This window comes from Bos mutus, chromosome 13, assembly GCF_027580195.1.
Source record: "Bos mutus isolate GX-2022 chromosome 13, NWIPB_WYAK_1.1, whole genome shotgun sequence".
NCBI classification, from domain to species: Eukaryota; Metazoa; Chordata; class Mammalia; order Artiodactyla; family Bovidae; genus Bos; species Bos mutus.
Window position 1 is genome coordinate 36,657,457 of NC_091629.1, and position 23,860 is coordinate 36,681,316.

The following is a 23,860-nucleotide window of genomic DNA, read 5'->3' on the forward strand; positions in this document are numbered from 1 at the left end:
GGAACCTGGACTGAAAGCTGGGTTCAATGAAAAGCCAGAAAGCCCTTGGGACAAAGTAGAGGAGATCAGTGTTATAGGGGATCCAACAGGTTCAACCTTCTTACTGACATCTTCATCATGTCCTTGACAGGCTCTATAATGCATGCCTTAATAGAGGGTGCACACTGGTGAGGAAAGCACCTGAATCTTTTAGAAGAAGGAACTGACATCAAAATGGGATTCTTGATCTTAGTGAAATGAAAAAAAGCTTCAGAGGCCACACCATGACCTCCAGAACAAATGCAAGCTGCTGGAGTAATAATCTCCCTTTATCAAAAGGCTAGGTCCCAGGCAAGTCACAGAAATCCTAACTGTGACAGGAGACTTAAAAGTTGTGGGTAACAATGAGAAAACCCATTTACATGTGTGAGTTTACTGATAGCATGAAGCAAGTGCTCAGTAACTACTAGTATTAACTATTCTGATGCTTCCTATTACTCCCCATATAAGTTACCAAACAGATGAGATGACAGTTTTTAGGAATGTCAGTATACAGCATACACAAATCATGTGGAGCTGCAGATTTGCAGATGCTTTTCCACATGTGCTCACATTCCTAAAGATTAATATAACCCTGAGTACCTGGAATTTCACTATTAATAAGGCAAGTGTACTTATTTTTTCCTTTACGATGCACAAAGACTACACATGCAGTTTCCCTTCCTCATGGCAGGAGCAGCTTCAGTGATAAATCATCTTGACCTCTCTCTGCTGTGATCTGGTTCACTGGGGTTTTGTCTTTGTTTCACAGGACATCACCCTGATAACTATGCTGATACAAGAAGCTAACAGGACTTGGAGAACAGGATATTATGTATCTTAGATGTACATGATAGACATAAAAATAAAAGTATAGTGGCTTGCCACCTAGGCCAAGTTTTCTGAAAGTCAAAGGCCCACAGCACGTCACCGTCTACCGTAAAGAACAAGTTGCTACTCCTTGCCCCTGTGCCCCCAACCTCTGCCCACTTGAAGGAGGAGGAGTGATGCTTGCTGTGCCATTACAGACTTTGGAGACAACACCTATCTCATGCTGGTGTCCTGGTCTGACTCATTTGTTGAGTGATCTAAAGAGAAGGCTCTTTAGCTGATCCAGGCCAGAGAAATGAATTCTGGTAGGTTTTGGGGGCCCTAAGTGTCTCTGGTTAAAGCTGAGCAGGAGAACTGCAATGAAATAACCTTAGAATCTGGGGAAAAGATCATGATCCTGTCAGCAACATCATGTTTCTAGTTCAACATTGGGCTCTGGTAATGATGTAAGCCTGGCCATGGGACACTAGATATCCATGACCTTAACTGCTCATTATAAACTTAGTGTTGCTCAGTCGTGTCTGACTCTTTTGCAACCCCATGGACTGTAGCCCACCAAGCTCCTCTGTCCATGGGATTTTCCAGGCAACAATACTGGAGTGGGGGTACTTTCCTGGAAGTTCAGTGGCTAAGATTCCACACTCCCAATGCAGGGGGCCTGGGTATGATCCTGGTCAGGGGACGAGATCCCACATGCCACAGCTAAGAGTTCCCATGCCACAGCTAAAAAGATCCTGCATGCTACAATGAAGATCAAACATTCCGCATGCTGCAACCAAGACCTGACACAGCCAAATAAAGCAAAATAAAAAAAGAACACTGGAGTGGGTTGCCATTTCCTTCTCCACGGGATCTTCCTGATTCAGAGATCGAACCCACGTCTCCTGCATTGGCAGGCAGATTCTTTACCACTGAGCCACCTGAGAAGTCCAAATTTAGTATTATGTAAGTCTATAGGCTATAAATTGGGACATGTCCAGAATTCAGCTGAAATGGATGTGTACAGAACACACGCCACACACCCGCTCCTTCAATAGATTCCACTGACTTCCTGATGATACTAACAGTTGACTAAGGGAGAAAAAAAGTCCAGCCTAGTGTACTAATGGCTCTGTGAGTCATGCTAGCCCATTCTGGAGGTAGACGGCTATGGGATAATCTACTTAGGTATCACTCCGAATAAAAGAGAAATTCAGCTGGTGAACAGAACTTCAAGCAAGGTATCACACTATCCACTTCACTGGATCTCAGGATCTAAGCTGACCCCTGGGTAGTAGATAACTGGGACAAGAAAGACAGGAAATATGTATTACACTCCTTGTGTATGCTCACCAGATGGCACGCACTGTAAGAAGCCAAGAGACGCTGATCAGCTCTTTCCCTCACCACCCCAACTGCACATATGTGGCCATGGTAGCACAGCAATTGGCTGGCACAATACCTATCTGAATTTGCCTACCATGCCTCTTAGGAACACCACCTCTACCCAGATATTTGTTATGGATCTCAGGGAATTATCTCCAAACAAAGAATTCATTTCACAGAAAAAATATGGCTACAGGGCCACGTACTCATTACTCAGAAGTAGCTTACACCATAATTACAAAACAACAGAATGCCTACTGGAAACCTAGCTTAGTTGAGGCTAGAGTGCTATCTTGTGGGATAAGGTGAAATGTTCTTAATCAATAATGAGTATTAAATGGTGGTGTTATTCTAACAGCCAGAAAAAGGGGTCCATGTTATTACTTAACTCTTCCCTGGTAAATGGTCTTCTGCTTTACCTCTTGCTTCCCTGCCATCTATTCTCCAAATTGTAGCTAGTGATTTTCTCAGACTGTAAGTCTGACCACACCACTCTCTACTCCAAGTCCTTCAGTGGTGGAGCAAATATCCCAATAATCATTCCTCCTTTCCTCCTTGCTACAAGAGCTTCCATTCTATGGGTTATCCACCCATCTTCTACATGACACAGGAATAACCTGGACTGGTCTCCACCAGGTGCAGTAAGTCTATTTCTTCCTTGCCTATGACTAGTTTGTGACAGAATATGTGACCAGGTAAGTCCCCAGAAGCTTTTGGGAAAGTTTTCCTCACTAGTAAAAGGAAACACACAGGAAGAAACAGTCACCCCTTTCCCCCTGGACTTGTTTACCTCCATTTGTGCCTACAACTAGGGCAGCCATTACTTTTTTAGGGGGCCGTGATGCATGGTTTATGGGGTCTTAGTTCCCCAACCAAGGACTGAACCCAGGCCCTCAGCACAGAATATGCAGTGTCCTAATCATTGGACCACCAGGGACTTCCCTGGGCAGCCAGTTTGGCAACATGAGGGCACCCAGCCTAAGAAACAGGGCTGACACATGGCTGAGTGGAAAGGTTTGAAGGAGACTGAGAGTTCAGCAATGCCCAGGTTGATGAATTAGCCAATTCTGGAACTGTTCTTGTATCTTCAAATCCACTCCCCTCTCCCTAATCATTACCACTTTACATCAGTTGGATCAGCACCTCTGGTCTAACTGCTGCAGCCCCTAACTGTATTTCCTGTTTCTATCCTGGTCTCACCATTTTCTTTTCTATCCTGGCTATTCCCTAACCACCAGAGTCATTTTTTTCAAAATACAAACCTGGCTGGTCTGTGGCTTTCCACCTCTCTCACGACAGTCTACAGGATCTACAGTCTGGCTCAGTCTTATACATTTTCATCTCCCTCAAGTCTCTGCCTTTCAGCCATTCACAGCTTTTACTATTCTTTGAATGTGCCTTCCCTCACCCACTGTCACTACTGACAGATTGATTCTGATATTCCCAGTACCTGGAATGTTCCCCATCTGCCTTTCCCCAACGCCCTTGCCTATGATTGGGTCTCAATTAAAACATTGTTTTGTTTTTTTTTTTTAAAGTAAATTCTGAATTAGTGGACTGGGATCAGCAACTCGTAGATTCACAAACATGGTCTGCTTTCTTGAGGGATTTATAAAACATACAAATGTAAACACTACCCAAAATGAGGCCTGTGCTCTGCAATCTGCCATGGTCCTCATTTTCCACAATGACTTCCTCCTGTTGTCTACTCAAGATACCCTGGGACCCCTTGGCTCTAGACTCTAAAGGCCACGCCTCTTAATATAGGTTCCCATGCCTCAGCACCAGTTCTTCATGTTCTCCAGTTCTTCATGTTCTATACTGCTGTTTGAACTTATACACCAAGTTCCCTGAATGCAGGGACTATCTGCTTTTGCTCCCCTTGCACCTCACATATATTAGATGTCTGGATAAGTAAATAAAAGTAACAGACGCAATGATGAATGAATGGATAAATGGGTAGATGAGGGAGGCAAGGCAATTTTTTTTTTCATTTCCTGTCCATGATCACATAGAAAAGAAGTCAGATGAACCTGGTAAAAACTCCTCACCTCTTAACCTATTAGAAACCTGTTTTCTACCCCATCACTCAAAAGGCTTGACTTAGGTCTGCCTTTCTCCCTGCTGATACACCAGCCTCAGTAAAGAACTCACGTTGAATTCCTCTCTGAAGAGCTTATTGTCATCAGCCATTCTCCGGTTAATCTCCTCTTCCAGCTTGTCCACAGGCAGGGGCGGATACTTCCTGTTGGTGCTCGGGGACCTGGCCAGAAGTGGTACGCTCTGGGGTTCTGCGGTGCATAAGGGGGAAGGTTGGTCAGGTGCCTTTGGGACACAGCCCTTCTCTGGAGACCAAATTATGGGCTCTAGCTCATGGGCCAGTCCTGCTCTCAATTCTTTTTTTCTTTTAGGACGGGGAAACTCCTATTTTCTCCATTTTTCTTCTCCATGAAAGTCCCCCATGTCATTCAGGGGTGTCTTACCCACATCCTCAGTGCGGCCATTGGATAAGCGGAAAGAATTGGAATGGCTCCCAGCTTGCTTGTATTTCTTAAACCTAATGAGAAAATGTTCACAGTGAAACACTAAGCATGGAGTCAGAGAGACCAATCACTGGTTTGTAGTTCCACTTATCAATTCAGCCTTTAAACACTGAAGCAGCTCCAGTGGAGACTGAGCACCTCAGTGTGCTCTTGCTTAAGCAAGAGAATTCAACCCCACAGTATTTTCTCATTGGAATGGCTCCTTTGCACAGTTCCAGGATTTGCTGCAAATCACAGCCACATCAGGTGGAGACACTGGGTAGGATATGTGGGTATAATAAAGTGGAGGGAGATCAAAGAGTATCAAACAAAAATCCTGGTACTTTCTGGGTGTAATAAGAGAGAAACTTAGAGCTTCAGACTTGTTGGCACAGGTCTGGCCAAAAGTCTTCTGCAGAAAGATAGGAGACACAAGACAAACTATAGGGGTGTACGAGGTGTTCCCCTCGTAGGGTGTTCCCCTATCTTTATCCATACAGAAGAACAGAGGGAGCCCAGGGTAGCTTAAGCCAAAAATAAGAGCAGAGTTAAACTCAGTCAGGGCAGTGACTCCAGTAGGAAAAGAACAAATGTACCTCCCACTTCCCTCCCTTGGGTTTCCCTTCCTGGCTTTTGCTCCCTGTTTGAGGAGCAGTATCTAGAAGACCCTGGAAGAAAGTCAGGAAGAGGAACCCTGTTGCTTACATGGTTCAGTTCAGCACACCCAGTCAGGGGCGTAGCTGGAGGGGTATGGGGTCAAAGCCACAACCAGAAATAAAGTAGACCTTAACTGAACACATAATCTCCACTGGGGCGCTTTCAGGGGTTGTTTCAATAGGGCTAGGTCTGAAGACCTTAAAATGCCGATCGGTAACAACAGACTGTGGCATCTTCCCTCAACCTCTAAACCACGGTCCTGGGCTTTAGGATGAACTGGAGTTGAGGGACTGGACTTGGGACAGATGGAAGCAAAAAGAAGGGGCTGGGTGTTAAGACTATACAAAATTTCAACAACATTTTTAAGCAGAATTTTAATCTTAGGAAAGCTACCATGAGTCATTCCCTCTATCCTACTCATTGTCCTTATCCTACTGTCTTTTGGACTTGTGGGCTTATCGAGAACCTGGGGTACTGAAACAGAGTCCACAAGAATGCAGAAGCATCAGCATGCTCACCTTAACATGTACAAAACTATGATAATAAACACGATCACTAGCAGAGAGGACAGGGCCACCATCACTGCAATAATTGGCGTCTCATCTGAAATCAAGAGAACAAAACATGTTGTTAACCACTGTAGGTAATGGAAGGCTTCAGTCCGCTGCTCAGGGAAACACTCAGATGAGGAAGAACAACTCTTCCAAATGCTTATGTATTGACAGATGGAGGAGGAAAGGGAGAAAAGAGAAGAGTGCCAGCCCAGGGCTACTGGGCGAAGAGGAGGGTACAGCAAGGTAAAGGCCCAGGGTGACATGCCCACCCGACCTGACTTATCATACATATGTTTATTCTCTGTTTTCCTACATTAAAATGAAAGTTCTTTGAAGGCAGAGACTGCTTCTTTCACTGCTATAGAGCCTAAGACAAAACCAGTGCTCAGCATGTAAGAAATACTCAAATATTTGAAAGCATGAACACATCCAGTCCTGATGGCAAGCTGGGGTGCAGGCCCAACAGTGTACTTTCTCCCAGGCTCAGTGGGCTCCATGAAGATGGGAGAGAAAGGAAAAAGGACAATTTTCCTATCATAAATGCAAACAGTTTCCTGGAACAGAGAATACTGTTCCTGATTAAAGCAAGGAGACATTATTGGATCTTTAAGCGCTGTGTGTCTAAAACAGCTGGTTACTCTGATCTACCTCTTTCCACAGTCATCCTTTTCTACCTCTTTCCACCAGGACCCCAACTACAGCAACATCTGGCCTGGAGGAGACACAGTAACTCTGCCCTCCATTCCACAGGGCCTGGCTTCCTTTCCACCCCATAATGAGCCTCACCCTCCTCCTGCACTTTCATGCCCCTGCCACGAACTACACAACCAGTATGAATTTGTAACTATCTTCACCGTTTTCCACCCTTTCTAGCAGCATCACTTTCTGCCCTCTGCAGCAGATCCCTCCATGTAAAAGTCAATCCTGTCACATGTGGTCTGTATTACATCTGTTACTGTCACCTCAAGTATCTGTCTTCTTGACCTCACTGACCTTCTTCCTACCACCAATAGCCAGTCCCATGTCTCTCTTCACAGTTATCTTATAAAACAGTTGTCTTCTCTAACCTCTTACCTCTGGGTACTCCATACTCTATTTTGCTCTGACACCTACCCTGAATGCACCCTTTAAATGCATTCCTCATGAAGGACACCAATAAATGGCAAATTGCCAAATCCAACGGAAACATTCCCACCCTCATCTGATTCAACCTCTTACTAGCATTCATCCAAAAAATATTTATGGACCCACACTGTATGCCAGACACTGTTCCATTGACTGTGAATAGAGAAGTGATTAAACAGACAACTGACAGTGAGCTGACATTCTGGGGGAAGAAGGAGAAAACTGATCATAAACAATTTCAGAGATAAGATACATGATGAAAAGAAGGGTAAGGGGATACAGAATGATGGGGTTTGGGAGAGGGCAGTGGCTGGCTATGTTAAGAGTAGTTTGGGAAGGTCTGAAGTAGTTACCACTGAAGTGAAGTCGCTTAATCGTGTCCGACTCTTTGCGACCCTGTGGACTGGAGCCTTACCAGGCTGCTCAATCCATGGAATTCTCAGTTACACTGAGCAGAGGTATGAATAATGTGAAGAAGTGTATCACAAAAAGGTCTGTGCAAAGAGTTTTCTAGGCCCAGGGACTAGTGAGCATAAGAGTCCTTAATAGTTTTGTGGGTTCAAGAAAGAGCACAAAGACCAGTTTTGGTACAGGATGTGGCTGGAGAGGTTGGCAGGAATGAGAAGACTCTGTACGCCACAGTAATGAGTGTGGATTTAATTCTGAATGTGATGAGAAACACAATGTGACTGGTGAGTTTGAACAGAGAAGATATATAAGTAGACTTACATTCTTAAAAAGATCAGGTAGGCAAACTAACTTGTAAGTAGCAGTCTTAAGGTAGGAGATAACCCAGGAGAATGTGGTGTCATGAAAGCCAAGAAGAGTTTTTCAAGACGGCGGGAGTAATCAACTCAATCAAATACTATAGACAGATTAAGTAGGAAGAAAACAGAGAAGTGAAACTTGATTCGACAAGAGGGCAGTTATTGGTAACCTTCTCAAAAGAGCGGTTTCGGTTAAGTTATTGAGAAAGCCTAAATGGAATGAAATAAAGATGGAAAGAAAAGACAGTGAAACACCGATTCCTTATCTGAGGTGAGGACTTTCATCATCAAGAGATGCAGAGAAAAGCAGCAGCTGGAGGCAGAGGCAAGATGGAAAGTTTGTCTGTTTTTATAGAGATGGGAAATATTATATCATGCTTCTTTGTTAATGGGAGCTGGCATGCAACACATACCCTGGTATGTGAATCTCATATTAAAATGAGCATTCAAACTGGCTGACTACTCCCTCCTCTTTGAAGAACTTTCTTCTCTTCAGTTTCCACGAGAAAGCACTCTTCTTCCAGTCCCTTGGCTGCTTTATATTTTCCCTCATCAGTTCCTTTTCTCACACAGAACTTTAACTGTCTGATTTACTCAGGGCTTTGTCCTTGGCACTCTTCTCAATACTCATCCAGTTGATCAGACCAGGCTGGAAGCTTAAGTTATTATGCTAGCAATTTCCACATTTGCACTGCTTGGTCAGACTTTTCTTCAAACTTTTCTGAAACTATCTTACCTCTACTTTAAATTTCACAGGCAATGCCACCTTCCTGTGTTAAAAAGTTTCCTTCACCAGTAACTCAATAGTTAGCACTGCCATCCATCTACTCTACTGCTCACCTAAGAATTTTAAGAATTCCCTTAATTTCTTCCTTAGGCTTATCTTCTATATGCAACTCAGCTGCAAGTAGTATTTTATTTATTTTTTAAAAATAGCCTCTCATCTTATTTATTTATTGTGCTGCGTTGCATCTTAGTTGTGGGGCTTAGATGCTCTGTGGCATGCGGGATCTTCGTCCCCTGACCAGGGATTGAACCTCCATCCCTTGCATTGCAAGACAGATTCTAAACCACTGGATCACCTGGGAAGTCCCTGCAAGTAATGTCTTGGTACTAAAACCAACACCTCAAATTTGTCTGCCTTTTTTCCCTTTTGTTGCTATCACTCTAGTCTAAATCTCTGTCTTTTCTCATCTTAATCACAGTAAGCCACTATCCCTTGCCAGTCCATTTTCCACAAAGCAGGGACAGTGATCTTGAAGAAAGCATATCAGATCATAGTCTCCACTTATGTAAAACCTTCCAAGGTTTCCCAGGCCTTTAGACTGAAATCTAATATCCTTACCTTGGCCAGAAACAACCTCCCCCATTTAGCCCCTGCTTTTTCTGTCTCCTCCATTCTTTCCTTGCTCACTAAACTTCAGTCATTGGCAGTCTTCCATGCTGGGTTTGTTCTTTCCTTGGGCCTTTGAACCCTATTCCTTCTGCTGTATTTAGCCTCCCTCCATTCTTTACCTGGCTAACTCCTAGTCATTTGAAAAGACCCTGATGCTGGGCAAGATTGAAGGTGGGAGAAGGGGACGACAAAGGATGAGACGATGGCATCACCAACTCAATGGGCATGAGTCTGAGTAAACTCCAGGAGTTGGTGATGGACAGGGAGGCCTGGCATACTGCAGTCCATGAAGTCGTAAAGAGTCGGACACGACTCAGTGACTGCACTGAACTCCTAGTCATTCAGTTCTCATTTCAAGTATTACTTTTTCCAGAGAGGTCTTTCCTGACTTAACATTAAATTAGGTAGGTCTTAGTTTCCCTATCTCTAAAATCAGTTATTCTAAAGATTAAATGAGATTATCCACGTAAAGTTCTCGGCACAGTAATTCGCACACAATTACGTACACAGTCAATATTAGCTATTTTTTTTTTATTATTTGCACAGACCACTGTTATTTCCTTTGAAAATACCCCTCACATTCTGTATTTATTTGAGTAAAGCTGATTATGAGTATCCCTCCTTTATACCCTAAATTCCACAAAGGCAAGGATTATATACTTGCTTTGCTTCTCACTATATACTTAACACCTAGCACAGAATTTCACACATACTAGGTGCTGAACAAATACTAGATGGACTACACCGAGTGAATGAATAGAAGAATTAATGATTTATCACCATATTATGTCTCAGTTCAATGCTAATCACAGAGGGCTGTATGCTGCTGCTGCTGCTAAGTCGCTTCAGTCATGTCCGACTCTGTGCGACCCCAGAGACGGCAGCCCACCAGGCTCCAACGTCCCTGGGATTCTCCAGGCAAGAACAGTGGAGTGGGTTGCCATTTCCTTCTCCAATGCATGAAAGTGAAAGTGAAAGTGAAGTTGCTCAGTCGTGTCCAACTCTTCGCGACCCCATGGACTGCAGCCTACCAGGCTCCTCCGTCCATGGGATTTTCCAGGCAAGAGTACTGGAGTGGGGTGCCACTGCCTTCTCCAGAGGGCTGTATATCAGGTATTAAAAGAAGGTAATTAAATCCCACTGCTGGGCATACACACTGAGGAAACCAGAAGGGAAAGAGACACATGTACCCCAATGTTCATCGCAGAACTGTTTATAATAGCCAGGACATGGAAGCAACCTAGATGTCCATCAGCAGATGAATGGATAAGAAAGTTATGGTACATATACACAATGGAGTATTACTCAGCCATTAAAAAGAATACATTTGAATCAGTTCTAATGAGGTGGATGAAACTGGAGCCTATTATACAGAGTGAAGTAAGCCAGAAGGAAAAACACCAATACAGTATACTAACGCATATATATGGAATTTAGAAAGATGGTAACAATAACCCGGTGTACGAGACAGCAAAAGAGACACTGATGTATAGAACAGACTTATGGACTCTGTGGGAGAGGGAGAGGGTGGAAAGATTTGGGAGAATGGCATTGAAACATGTAAAATATCATGTAAGAAACGAGTTGCCAATCCAGGTTCGATGCACGATACTGGATGCTTGGGGCTAGAGCACTGGGATGACCCAGAGGGATGGTATGGGGAGGGAGGAGGGAGGAGGGTTCAGGATGGGGAACACATGCATACCTGTGGCAGATTAATTTTGATATTTGGCAAAACTAATACAATTATGTAAAGTTTAAAAATAAAATAAAAATTAAAAAAAAAAAAAAAAAGAAGAAGGTAATTAGAAGACATCTGGCTCAAGATAGTGGGCTGAATCCATAATTGTATTTTTTCCTCTTGCCAAAAGGACACTGAAATGATAGAAGAAACAGAGTGGCATCAGTAGACCAGAAACTTTGAGGGATTTGTGGAAGACAAAGCAGATGGACTTAGACTGCTAAAGAGATGAGAGCTAAAGAAACTCCAGGAGAGAGGTAGTACTAGTTCTACCAGCCTGGGCTGAGAAACACCTCAAACTCAGAGTCAACCAGGACTAGGGATAAAAGTAGGCTCTGAGATAGCAGAGTATTTAACCAAAGGCTCACCAACCACAGCTTGTATACAGACAAGCTGTGGTTCAGTTGGAAAAACAATGCTCTATACAGAGAGGAAGTGTGCTGATGGCTCCTTTATTAAATATACATAAATAAATAGAAGTTGCATATATATTTTATACCTTATTATGGAAAACTTTCAAACTCCCACAGGGAAAAAGAGAACACTACAATAAATCCCTATGCACTTATCATTTCACTTCAACAGTATCATCACATGCCAGCTTTTTCCATCTTTACCAGGTCTGGGGTTCTCAACTGCACACTAATTAACACTGTGGGATAACTAATTCTCTGTTGTAGGGGGCTGTTGTGTGCACCACAGGATGTTTAACAACATCTCTGGTCTCTAGCTACTAAATGCCAGTAGAAAACCCTTATTTGTGATGACCAAAATCAGCTTCTGTGGTTTAGTTGCTAAGTCGTGTCCTACTCTTTGGGATCCCATGGACTGTAGCCTGCCAGGCTCCTCTGTCCATGGGATTTTCCAGGCAAGAATACTGGAATGGGTTGCCATTTCCTTCTCCAGGGAACCTTCCTGACCCAGGGGTTGAACACGGGCCTCCTGTATTGCAGGTGGACTCTTTAACAACAGAGCCACCAGGGGAAGCCCAAAAATCACCTTCAGATGTTGCCAAGTGTTTTCTAGGGGAAAAGTCACCCTGAACTGAGAACCACTGGTCTATACCTGTTGCATATATTAAGGCAAATCTGAGACATATCATTTCAACTGTAGTTACTTCAGTATGTATCACTAAAAGATAAGAATTCTTAACATATTCACAATGCCATTACCCTACTGTGAGCACATTCCAATCCCCTCAGCACTCCAGAGTAAAGCTCAACCAGAGTCCTACAGAAGACCGCCACAAACATCAAGGACAGAAGACGTAATATAAGAAATAGGGTAAATCTTCAAAATATACTGCAATTTGTGCAAGAGGACCCTGCACAATTTAATTTAAAATAGCCACTATAAAATGAGGAGCAATCTCACACTTATCAGGATGGCTATTAAAAAAAGGTCCTAGAAAATAATAAGTGTTGGCCAGCATTGGTAGAAAAGTAAAAATGGTGTAGCTGCTGTGGAAAACAGTATGGCAGTTCTACAAAAAATAGAATTACCATATGATCCAGCAATTCCACTTCCGGGTATATGCTCAAAAGAATATCCATGTTCATAAAAGCATTAGTCACAATAGCTAAAGTGTAGAAGCAACCAAATGTCCTCTGACAGATGAATGGATAAGCAAAACATGGCATATGTATACAATGAAATATTTTTAGCCTTAAAAAGTAAGGAAACATATGTTACAATATAGGGATGAATCTTGAAGACATTAAGCTAAGTGAATAAGTCAGTCACAAAAGGACAAATACGGTATGATTTCACTGATATGAGGTACCCAGAGCACTGAAATTCACAGAAACAGAAAAGTTTCAGTATACAGGATGATGATCTGACTTACATCATGAAACAATCATCACAATAAGTTTAGGGAACATCCATGATTTATATGGACACAAAATTAAATATATAGAAAACATTTTTTCTTGCATGAGAACACTTAGAATTTACTCCCTTAACTTTTGTATTTAACATACAGTAGTGCTACTTATAAGCAATAGTTAGAACTGGATATGGTGCAACGGATTGGTTTCAAATTGGGAAAGGAATACGTCAAGGACATATATTGTAATCACGCTTATTTATATATGCAGAGTATATCATGCGAAATGCTGGGCTGGATGAGTCATAAGCTGGAACCAAGACTACCAGGAAAAATATTAACAACCTCAGATATGCAGATAACACCACCCTAATGGTATAAACTGAAGCGCAACTCAAGAGCCTCTTGATGAAGGTGAAAGAGGAGAGTGAAAAAGCTGGCTTAAAACTCAACATGCAAAAAACTAAGATCATGACATCCAGTCCCATTATTTCATGGCAAATAGATGGGGAAAAACATGGTAACAGTGGCAGATTCTATTTTCTTGGACTCCAAAATCATTGTGGACAGTGACTGCAGCCATGAAGTCAACAAGACACTTGCTCCTTGGTAGAAAAGCTACCACAAACCTAGACAGCATATTCAAAAGCAGAGACATCACTTTGCCAACAAAGGTCTGTATAGTCAAAGCTATGATTTTTCTAGTAGTCATATACAGATGTGAGAGTTGGACCATAAAGAAGGTTAAGTGTCAAAGAATTGATGCTTTTGAATTGTGGTGCTGGAGAAGACTCCTGAGAATCCCTTGGACAGCAAGGAGATGGAACCAGTCAATTCTAAAAGAAATCAACCAAGAATATTCATTGGAAGGACTGCTGCTAAAGCTCTAATACTTTGGCCACATGATGTGAAGAGCTGACTCATCGGAAAAGACCCTGATGCTGGGAAAGACTGAAGGCAAAAGGAGAAGGGGGCAACAGAGGATGAGATGGTTGAACGGCATCACTGACTCAATGGACACAAGTCTGAGCAAATTCCGGGAGATAGTGAAGCCTGGCAGGCTGCAGCCCATGGGTTTGCAAACAGTTGGACACGACTTAGTACTGAACGACAATAACAAGTGCTAATTACGTACATCCCTAGGACTTACTGCCTTTATCCAATTCCCCCTCCCCCTACTCCCCACCTCTGGTAACCAAAATCTGATCTCTTTTTCTATGCGTTTGCTGGAAAAACATTTTAACTCTCCCAAGCTTTCAGGCCAGAACAGTCCTCTATCATTAAAGTCAGATTTTACCTCTTGACATCTAAATTATACCCATGTTTTTTTAAATACAGTTAGAGATAATACAGATAGTAAAGATGTCCCAGCCCTGTGTGAAGGAAGGAGACTCAGATCTATTAATAGAAGAGTAGAGAATTTACAGCTCCCTGTATCAAATCTCAGACTTGGAGACAGGCTCATAATCCAGTCACTATACTAGGTAGGGCTCCTCCAAACCAGACAGACTCATCATCTCATTGTGCCTTGTCCTGGTCTGGGCTCTCTGGAGATATGGCCTTATATGATGCAGCCAAGGCAGAAACGGTAGCCCATTCCCTGCTACTCCCACCCCAACACCCCACTCCCCAACCATCCATTCTAGCAGAAGTTCAGCATTTAAAGGGCAGCATTTTAAAAGTACTAAAATGGTGTTCTGGAACAAAAGTTGTCTATTTGCTTATACTCCCTTTCCAAGAAAACAAAGGGCATATTATTCTAAGGGCTCATAAATGGCAACCCACCCCAGTATTCTTGCCTGCAGAATCCCTTGGACAGAGAGGCCTGGTGGGCTACAGTCCATGGGGTCACAAAAGAGTTGGACACGACTGAAGCAACTGAGCATATGTAGACAAGTGAATCATCCAAAGTCTTAAGACACCCCCTGGTCAACTGCAACATAATCAGTGAAGTAAAGTTCGTACTCCTCTAGCCTCAACTCCTAAGGCCCAATTTTTTGTCTTGTCTTCATACTTTTTGGCAAATATTTATCAACTCTCAAAGGCACCATCGTTTTAAGAGCGTCTTCGTAGGTTGTAAAGTGCTCTAAAAACAGTGGAAGTCATCAAGTTGCCTCAAGTGCCCAAACCTCTGGGGTGAACCCAGTCACTGTTGTCTTGGGCCAAATTACCGTTTGGAAGCCTTTATTTCTATTACTCATCCATCTTCCCTAAGGCCCCTGGAGTTAGCTTTCTTAAACAATAATCTGACCATCTTCCTTCCTTCCATCACATCACCAGGAGACACCCTGAGCTTAACACACCACTAAGGCTACCTCCTACCACTTCCCACCTCAGGCAAGTTAACCACGCACAATTCCTCAAACACATGACTGGCTCTTTCATGTCTCCTCGCTTTTACCCTATCTCATGCGCCCTCATTTTCCTCAGTTACTATATTAATTTAAACTGCTCAAAACTCACCATCGTGCCTCCTTCCCACTCCTCATGTACAGTGAGCCTTTTAAGCTCTCCTCATAGCACTTTGTATGGTATATCCAATAGTATGTAGCTGAGCAGACTCTGATTCTTGGTGTTCACATGCTTCTTCCATGAGACAGGGAACACTGCCTGCCCACAGAATCTTCAGCATCTTATAGGTGCTGAGTGAACATATTATTAAAGGTGCTTCAGAAAACCACTGGGCTTCCCTGGCAGCTCATCAGTAAAGAATTTGCCTGCAATGTAGGAGATCCGGGTTCCATCCCTGGGTCAGGAAAACTCCCTGGAGAAGGAAATTGCAACCCACTCCAGTATTCTTGCCTGGAAAATTCCATGGACAGAGGACCCTGGTGGGCAAGAGTCAGACACGACTTAGTGACTAAACCACCAAAACAGAAAGCCATTATAAATGAAGTTCACTTAATAATGTCACTTACATCAAGATATCTCTTTCTAGATTCCAACTCTAGAAAAGAACTGAAAGAGAAAGCCAGGGGGAGCAGGTGATCTGATCTGAGAGCTGAGAAACTTAAAGGCGCCTCTCTCTAGGATGCAACAGAATATTTATCCTGCCTGGTTGTAGAACTCTGTAGTTCCAGAACTCCTTCACAAATACTAACAGGGTACTATTTCAGATCTAAAAAAAAAAAAACAAATTCAAGTTATATAAATGATTACATCTAAAATAATTTATGGTTAGAAAAGTTTTAGCCTGTACTCTTGCTATTTAACAAATATCAGTTATAAGGTCTTCATATAAAAACCCTACTTTTAAAAACATTCAGATGGTCAAGAATCTACTTACAATGCGGGAGACCTGGGTTTGATCCCTGGGTTGGGAAGATCCCCTGGAGGAGGGCATGGCAATCCACTCCAGTATTCTTGCCTGGAGAATCCCCATGGATAGACTATGGAATCTGGTGGGCTACAGTCCATGAGGTTGCAAAGAGTTGACACTGAGTACTAAGCACACAGCACGTTAAAAAGTAAGATGAGACAAGTTTATGCAGAATTTTGTTTAAAAGATACAGGACAGAGAATGACCTAATGTCGACAGTTGTGGTAGTAAGCTGCAGTGTAACCCTGCCTTGGGATACTGTGGAGCACCCTTGTTCCCACAGTTTTGACTGGATGGCTGAGATTCCTGATCCCTTACTCACCCATCTAAGTAACAGTAACAGAGTGGCAGCGGTAGCAGGAGTTGCTGAGCAACTGCTATATGCCGACCCAGCACTGGTTTAACGTCACTTCATTTCTCACGACAACCCTATGGAGGAAATTTTGTTCCCATCCTATCTTGCAAATGGCAAAAGAAGACAAAGTACCTACCCCCACCCCTGCCATAAGTTGTAGAGTCAACACGCAAACTCAGATGGTCTAGCTCCAGAGCCCACACAGACTAATGCCTTTGCTCTGATATCATGGCATCTTATTTCCCAACCCCTACCCAATTCTCCTGCCATCACTGCCTCACAGGTACATGAAATCTCTGTCTCAGAGTCTACTTCCCCTAGAACAAAACTAATAAAATTGGGATCTCAAACTAGCAATGACTAAATAACAACTGGAGCGTATACTCATGACCACTGTATTTTGGTAGATAATGCTAGAATTAGGCTTAATATATTATTGTATATTACACAAATCATCCAGTCACACAAACTAACACCAGTGAAAATGTTTTAAAAGAAAAGCCTGTTACAAAACAACAAATATTGTGAATCCACTTAAATGAGGTACACAGAACAGACAAATTTATAGAGATAGGAAGTATATTAATGGTTACCAGGGGCTAGGGGAAGAAACATGGAGTTATTGCTTAATGCACTACAGAGTTTTAGTCTGAGATGATTAAAAAAAAAACTGGGGGGACAGATGGTAGTGATGATTGTGTAACAATGTGAATGTACTTAATGCCACTGAACTATGTGGTTAAAATGGTAAATCTTAGTATTTTTCAAAATTAGGAAAAGGCTGGCTCTACCAAAATAATTTGGAATACATTTAATAAATACACATGAGAAAATAATTACTGAGTTGGCCAAAAAGTTTGTTTGGTTTTTTTGGTAAGATGGCTTTAGTAGTGCTCAGTTGTCTTTAACTTCATTCGAAACAATTTTGTTAAGACTATTGTGACAGCTATCATGTCAGTATGTATTTTTCTTTTAATATCAAAATTGGTGAATTTTTGTGTAGCTATTTTAATAACTAAAGACGGAAGGAAAAAAGCAACATTTTCAACATATTATACTTATTATTTCAAGAAAGGTAAAAATGCCGCTGAAATGCAAAAAAAGATTTGTGCAGTGTTTGGAGAAGGTGCTGTGACTGATCAAACATGTCGAAAGTGGTTTGCAAGGTTTCATGTTGGAGATTTCTCAATGGACGATGCTTGACAGTCAAGTAGACCAGTTGAAGTTGATAGCGATCAAGAGACATAACGTTACACCACATGGAAGATAGCTGACATAGTCAAAATATCCAAATCAAGTGTGGAAAATCATCTGCACCAGCTTGGTTATGCTAATTGCTCTGATGTTTGGGTTCCACATAAGTTAAGCGGAAAAAAACCTTGACTGTATATTCACATGTGATTCTCTACTGAAACGTAATGAAAATGTTCCGTTTTTAAAACAAATTGTGACAAGTGATGGAAAGTGGATACTGTACAATAATGTGGAACGGAAGTGACTGTGGTGCAAGTGAAATGAACCACGACCAATCACACCAAAGGCTGGTCTTCATCCAAACAACGTAATGTGGGTACATGGTGGACTGGAAGGGAGTTCTCCATTAGGAGCTCCTTCCAGAAAAACAATTAATTCCAATAAGTATTGCTTCAGATTAGACCAACTGAACGCAGCACTCAACAAAAAACGTCTGGAATTAGCCAACAGAAAATGCAAAATCTTCCATCAGGATAACACAAGACCACATGTTTCTTTGATGGCTAAAACTGTTACAGCTTGGCTGGGAAGTTCTGATTCATCTACCGTGTTCACCAGACATTGCTCCTTCAGATTTCCATTTATTTTGGTCTTTACAAAATTCTCTTAACGGAAGAAATTTCAATTCCCTGAAAGACTGTAAAAGGCACCTGAAACAGTTCCTTGCTCAAAAAGATAAAAGTTTGGGCAAGATGGAATTATGAAACTGTCTGAAAAATGGCAGAAGACAGTGGAACAAAACAGTGAATATGTTGATCAGTAAAGTTCTTGGTAAAAATGAAAAATATGTCTTTTATTTTTACTTAAAAACTGAAGGAACTTTCTGGCCTACTAAATAGCTTCAACTTTGAAAGAAAGGAAGCAAAGCAGCTTGCCTCCCTTCCCTTCTTTTTATTCTTTTATGCCCCTCCTGCTGTTCAAAAACATATCAAAGATCAATGCATAAAAATTTACAACCCTTAATCACCTACATAAGACATCATTTGCTTAGCAAACCCAACATAATACAGATGCTTCAAAACAATAGCCTCATTTGTCAAAAAGCACTTGGCTTTAAAATTACAATGTGATATCAAAATTTATAGTAATACTTCTAAAGATAGGCTCTAGTAAATTATCATTACATATGAGGCTGAGACTACATATGCGTCTTCACTTTCCTATTTGGTTAAAGGCAGTTACATAAAATTATTTTTTAAACTTAAAACATTTATTACATTGTCGTTCAGTCGCCCAGTCATGTCCAGCTTTTTGAGACCCCATAGACTGCAGGATATCAGGCTTCCCTATCCTTCACCATCTCTCGGAGCTTGCTCAAACTCATGTCCATTGGGTCGGTGAGGCCATCTAACCATCTCATTCTCTGTCATTCCCTTCTCTTCCTGCCTTCAATCTTTCCCAGAATAAGGGTCTTTTCTAATGAGTTGGCTCAGGTGGCCAAAGTAATAGAGCTTCAGCATTAGTCCTTCCAATGAATATTCAGGACTGATTTCCTTTAGGATGGACTGGTTTGATCTCCTTGCAGTCCAAGGGACTCTCCAATACCACAGTTCAAAAGCATCCATTCTTTGGCACTCAGTCTTCTTTATGGTCCAATTCTCATATCCATACATGACTACTGGAAACACCATAGCTTTGACTAGATGGACCTTTAGCATGTCACAATTAGCAATAATCTAGATAATTAATTTATTTCTTTTTAATCAGAGTATTAAAATCCATATTAGTCAGGTAGATAAAACAGGGATAGTATCTAGGGCAAGAAAAAGGCTGAAGAGTAAGAAAAGAAAGTGAAAGTGTTAGTCACTCGGTCGTGTGACTCTTTGTGACCCCGTGGAGTGTAGCCTGCCTGGCTCCTCTGTCCATGGAATTCTCCAGGCAAGAATACTGGAGTGGGTTGTTACTTCCTTCTCCAGGGGATCTTTCCTACCCGGGGATCAAACCCAGGTCTCCCACATTGTGGGCAGATTCTTAACCGTCTTGAGTCACCAAAATACACACTAAGTAGGAAGTAGGAAGGAATCACAGATCTTATGTTTAATTTTGAAGCCTACCACTTTGACTTTTGATTTTATTGTAAGATTGGTTAAAAGAGCAGTTTTAGGGAGCAAATTCAAGTATATATTGCAACATAAATCTAATTAAGTTCTACATTTGATAGTGAGACTCCAGTAACTGAAAGTGAATAACAAGGACACTGCATTAGTCAAACCAAGTTCCCAAGTTTAAGAAAGCAAGAGCTGGAAAATCAAGGGAAATCTATACATAAGATGGTAACACTTCACTGTTCCTCACCAAACACAGTGGTAGACAGACAATATCTACTTTTATTTCCTAGTATATTAAAAAAAATTATAGTTGCTGTACAGAGTATTACCTACTTTTCTGATTCAAATGTTCTCTACTTAATAGACCTTCATAAGCATGCAAGTGTTTGCTTACTGATGCAGAAAAACTGTGCATGATTAAATAATGGAATCAGAAAAATCTCAAGAAGTCTGATTTGATAAACAGGAAATCAGAATGAGAAAAATTGCTTCATAGATTAATATTTTCCAAACAAATGAAATGATCATTTCTTAGACCATTTGATAGTCTACCTTAAACTGGTATTCGTGTGTGCATGCTCAGTTGCTCAGTCATGTCCAACTCTTTGTGACCCATGGACTGAATGAAGCCCATTAGGTTCCTCTGTTCATGGAATTTTCCAGGCAAGAATACTGGAGTGAGTTTCCATTTCCTACTCCATGATGGCAGCCTTACTATTCCCTAATCAAAATGTGCACTTATACACATGAGGATCCATGCATTCTATTCTCTGGTAACCAGGGATTGCACAGTCCTGCTTTGACCACTGACACAGCATCTTCTGCCATAGCGACTTTACAGGAGAGGGCTGAAAATCCATATAAAGTGACAAAAGGCCAACATTTTATAGGCTACAGAAAAAACAACATCTACATTTAAAAACAATGAATATTTGTTTGTTACTCTTCTCCATGAGGTTATTATGGAAACAATTTTAGGAAAAATAAACACGTAACAGCCAGAGATGCACAAGGTTACATAGATTGAGCAGAGGAAACACAACAGATATTATATACTGTAAAAAGGACAAGAGACATAAGGTGAACGGCTCACCTCTTCTGTCCTTCGAGTCAGAATTACCTGTGTAGTGAGTAAAAAAACAGAAATGTTCACTCAGATTAAAGAAAAGCATTATTATTCAACCTAATGTAAGTCAAAATAAGCTCTAGGAATATGGATACTTTTCCCTTGTATATGCTGGAGCTAGAATGAGGCACCCGCAAACAACTGGGAAATAAGACTGCCCAGATTCATTAAACTTTTATCAATGATCTGGCCTTCTCCCTGAGGACAAAAACAACACAGCATTAATGTTCATAAAATGTACAAGAATGCAAAGAGTAATATAAACACAATGGTTCTTGTGGTCTTTATGTCCTTTTAGGCCATCAAAATGCATCAGGGCAAAATTAAGTTAAAAATATAAAAGACCTAAATGATAACAGATAATGAAATCTAAATGGCATAAATCAAACTCTATATATTAACAGAGAAAACTTTTTCAAAGGCTTATGGAATATCCACAAGCTTTTATAAATGCCTCATAGGAGAAACAGCACAGACAACATTCTTTTATCATGATGCAGTAAAACTAGAAATTAACAAAGTAGGAAAATACTTGAAAATTAAAATCAAAACCAAATTGCAAAGGGAAGTTCAAGAGGGAGGGGGCATATGTATACTTATGGCTGATTCACAGTTATATGGCATAAACCAACACAACAAACTAAACTGCAAAATATCTAAAAAATAAAAAATCACATTTGTGGCAGTAATCTACCACCTTTCCCCCAATATCAATTAGTCTCTTCCTCTTCTTGCCCTTAGTAAAGAACATCCCTCCTTTTTAGGTGAGCGCAAAGCTGTCCAGTTAGAGACTAAATTTCTGATACTCCAGGTATAATCATGTGAAGAATTCCAGTCAACAGGATGTGAACAAAAGGGAGAAGAGTAACTTCTGGGTTCCACCCTCTAGAAAATAAATTGTGCTATTTTCTCTGTTTCCCCTTCCCAGGGGCTGGAACCAGAATCCAGTGATAAGAGCCATTTCTGATCAAGCAGATGAGGGCAACTGTCAGGATGCCAGAGCCACAAGAAAAAAGGAAAAACGTGGTTTCTGACAAAGCAAAGCACCAGGCACCCCCCCAGCCCCCTACTTACGGAATGTGACAGGGGAAGGACATTTTTGTGTAACCAAAGAATTTTGGTATGTCTTTGCCAGAATAGCTTAGACCACACCCTAACTATCTACCTACAGGAGCATTTATGGGTTATGCCTAAAGCTGTGTTTATAAAAAATTCACAGCATTACATACATATTAATTAAGAATGAAAACAAACCAATGAAGCATTCAATTAGGGAAGATAGAAAAAGTGTAAAATAAATCTAAGAAAAGCAGGAAAAGAATAAAAGAGAAATTAATGAAATAAAAACTGAAAAATGACAGAACTAATAAAATATACAATATTTATTGCAGATTTCTGAGAAGGAAAAAGCAATAAACGATGAAATAGGTTAGTCAACCTAAACAGGAAAAAGGACTTAAATATATAAAATACTCATAGGGATGTAAGAAATTAACTCTAAGACTTTTTCTCAAATCTATTTAAGTAATTTTGAAAACCTGAACAAAATGAAAAATTTAAGTGAACTTCAATTATTTTCATAAAGCAAAGCAAAACATCGACTAATAAAACTTATCAAAACTAGCTACCTACAAAGGAAACACATATACCAATCTCACTTAGAAAAAACTTGGAAAAATTTACAATAGAAAATAGCAAATAAATCACAACACTTCAGTCAAGAAAAATATAAGACCAAGTGGAGCTGTTTGTGCAGGAATGTAAATAGTTGAAAATCAGGAAATCAATTAATATGATATACTGTAGCACATAATAGAAAAAACCATACAGATCTTGCTCATTGATGCTGAGCAGGCAACTGGCAAAATTTAACACCCTTTCTTAACATAAATATTCTTTAAAACAGGAATGAATCGATAAATATCTAGAAATAAACTGAATAAAACATGTGCCACACAAGTGGTAAAAATTTTAAAATACTTCCAAGAAATACAAAATAAAAGACTTCAGCAAATGGAATATATAGCATTCTTAGATAGGAAAAATTAAAGATATCAACTGTCCCTGTTAATCTAAAAAGTCTACAAATAATAAATGCTGGAGAGGGTGTGGAGAAAAGGGAACCCTCTTACACTGTTGGTGGGAATGCAAACTAGTACAGCCACTATGGAGAACAGTGTGGAGATTCCTTAAAAAACTGGAAATAGAGCTGCCTTATGATCCAGCAATCCCACTGTTGGGCATACACACTGAGGAAACCAGAAGGGCAAGAGACACGTGTACCCCAATGTTCATCGCAGAACTGTTTATAATAGCCAGGACATGGAAGCAACCTAGATGTCCATCAGCAGATGAATGGATAAGAAAGCTGTGGTACATATACACAATGGAGTATTACTCAGCCATTAAAAAGAATACATTTGAATCAGTTCTAATGAGGTGGATGAAACTGAAGCCAATTATACAGAGTGAAGTAAGCCAGAAGGAAAAACACCAATACAGTATACTAACGCATATATATGAAATTTAGAAAGATGGTAACGATAACCCTGTATACGAGACAGCAAAAGAGACACTGATGTATAGAACAGGCTTATGGACTCTGTGGGAGAGGGAGAGGGTGGGAAGATTTGGGAGAATGGCATTGAAACATGTGACATGTCATGTATGAAACGAGATGCCAGTCCAGGTTCAATGCACGATGCTGGATGCTTGGGGCTGGTGCACTGGGACGACCCAGAGGGATGGTATGGGGAGGGAGGAGGGAGGAGGGTTCAGGATGGGGAACAAAATTAAAAAAAAAAAAAAAAAAAAGCCCAAAAAAAAAAAACAACTTAACATGATCAATAAGAACTTTTTCCAGCTATACAATAAGTTGATTCTAATGTTCATGAAGAAAATAATCAAGAACTACTAGCAAAATTCTGAAAAATAAGATTAACAAGGGATGACTC

At 40.9% G+C, this 23,860-nt stretch overlaps 1 protein-coding gene across 6 annotated transcripts in view; it reads right to left on the minus strand.

Moving 5' to 3' along the window:
• The window catches only part of PTPRA (protein tyrosine phosphatase receptor type A), a 176,351-nt gene that overhangs the window by 38,777 nt on the left and 113,714 nt on the right, over window positions 1–23,860 (minus strand). For 3 of the 6 annotated variants that reach the window (XM_070381318.1, XM_070381316.1, XM_070381314.1), the window contains 4 exons: window positions 20,874–20,900; window positions 5,912–5,996; window positions 4,698–4,771; window positions 4,369–4,505 (listed from right to left, as the gene is read on the minus strand). In XM_070381318.1, the coding sequence (XP_070237419.1) occupies window positions 4,369–4,505; window positions 4,698–4,771; window positions 5,912–5,996; window positions 20,874–20,900 (323 nt within the window). Of the gene's footprint in view, window positions 1–4,368; window positions 4,506–4,697; window positions 4,772–5,911; window positions 6,002–20,873; window positions 20,901–23,860 lie in introns of those variants that run through there. The other 3 variants (XM_070381317.1, XM_070381319.1, XM_070381320.1) reach the window with 2 other exon arrangements.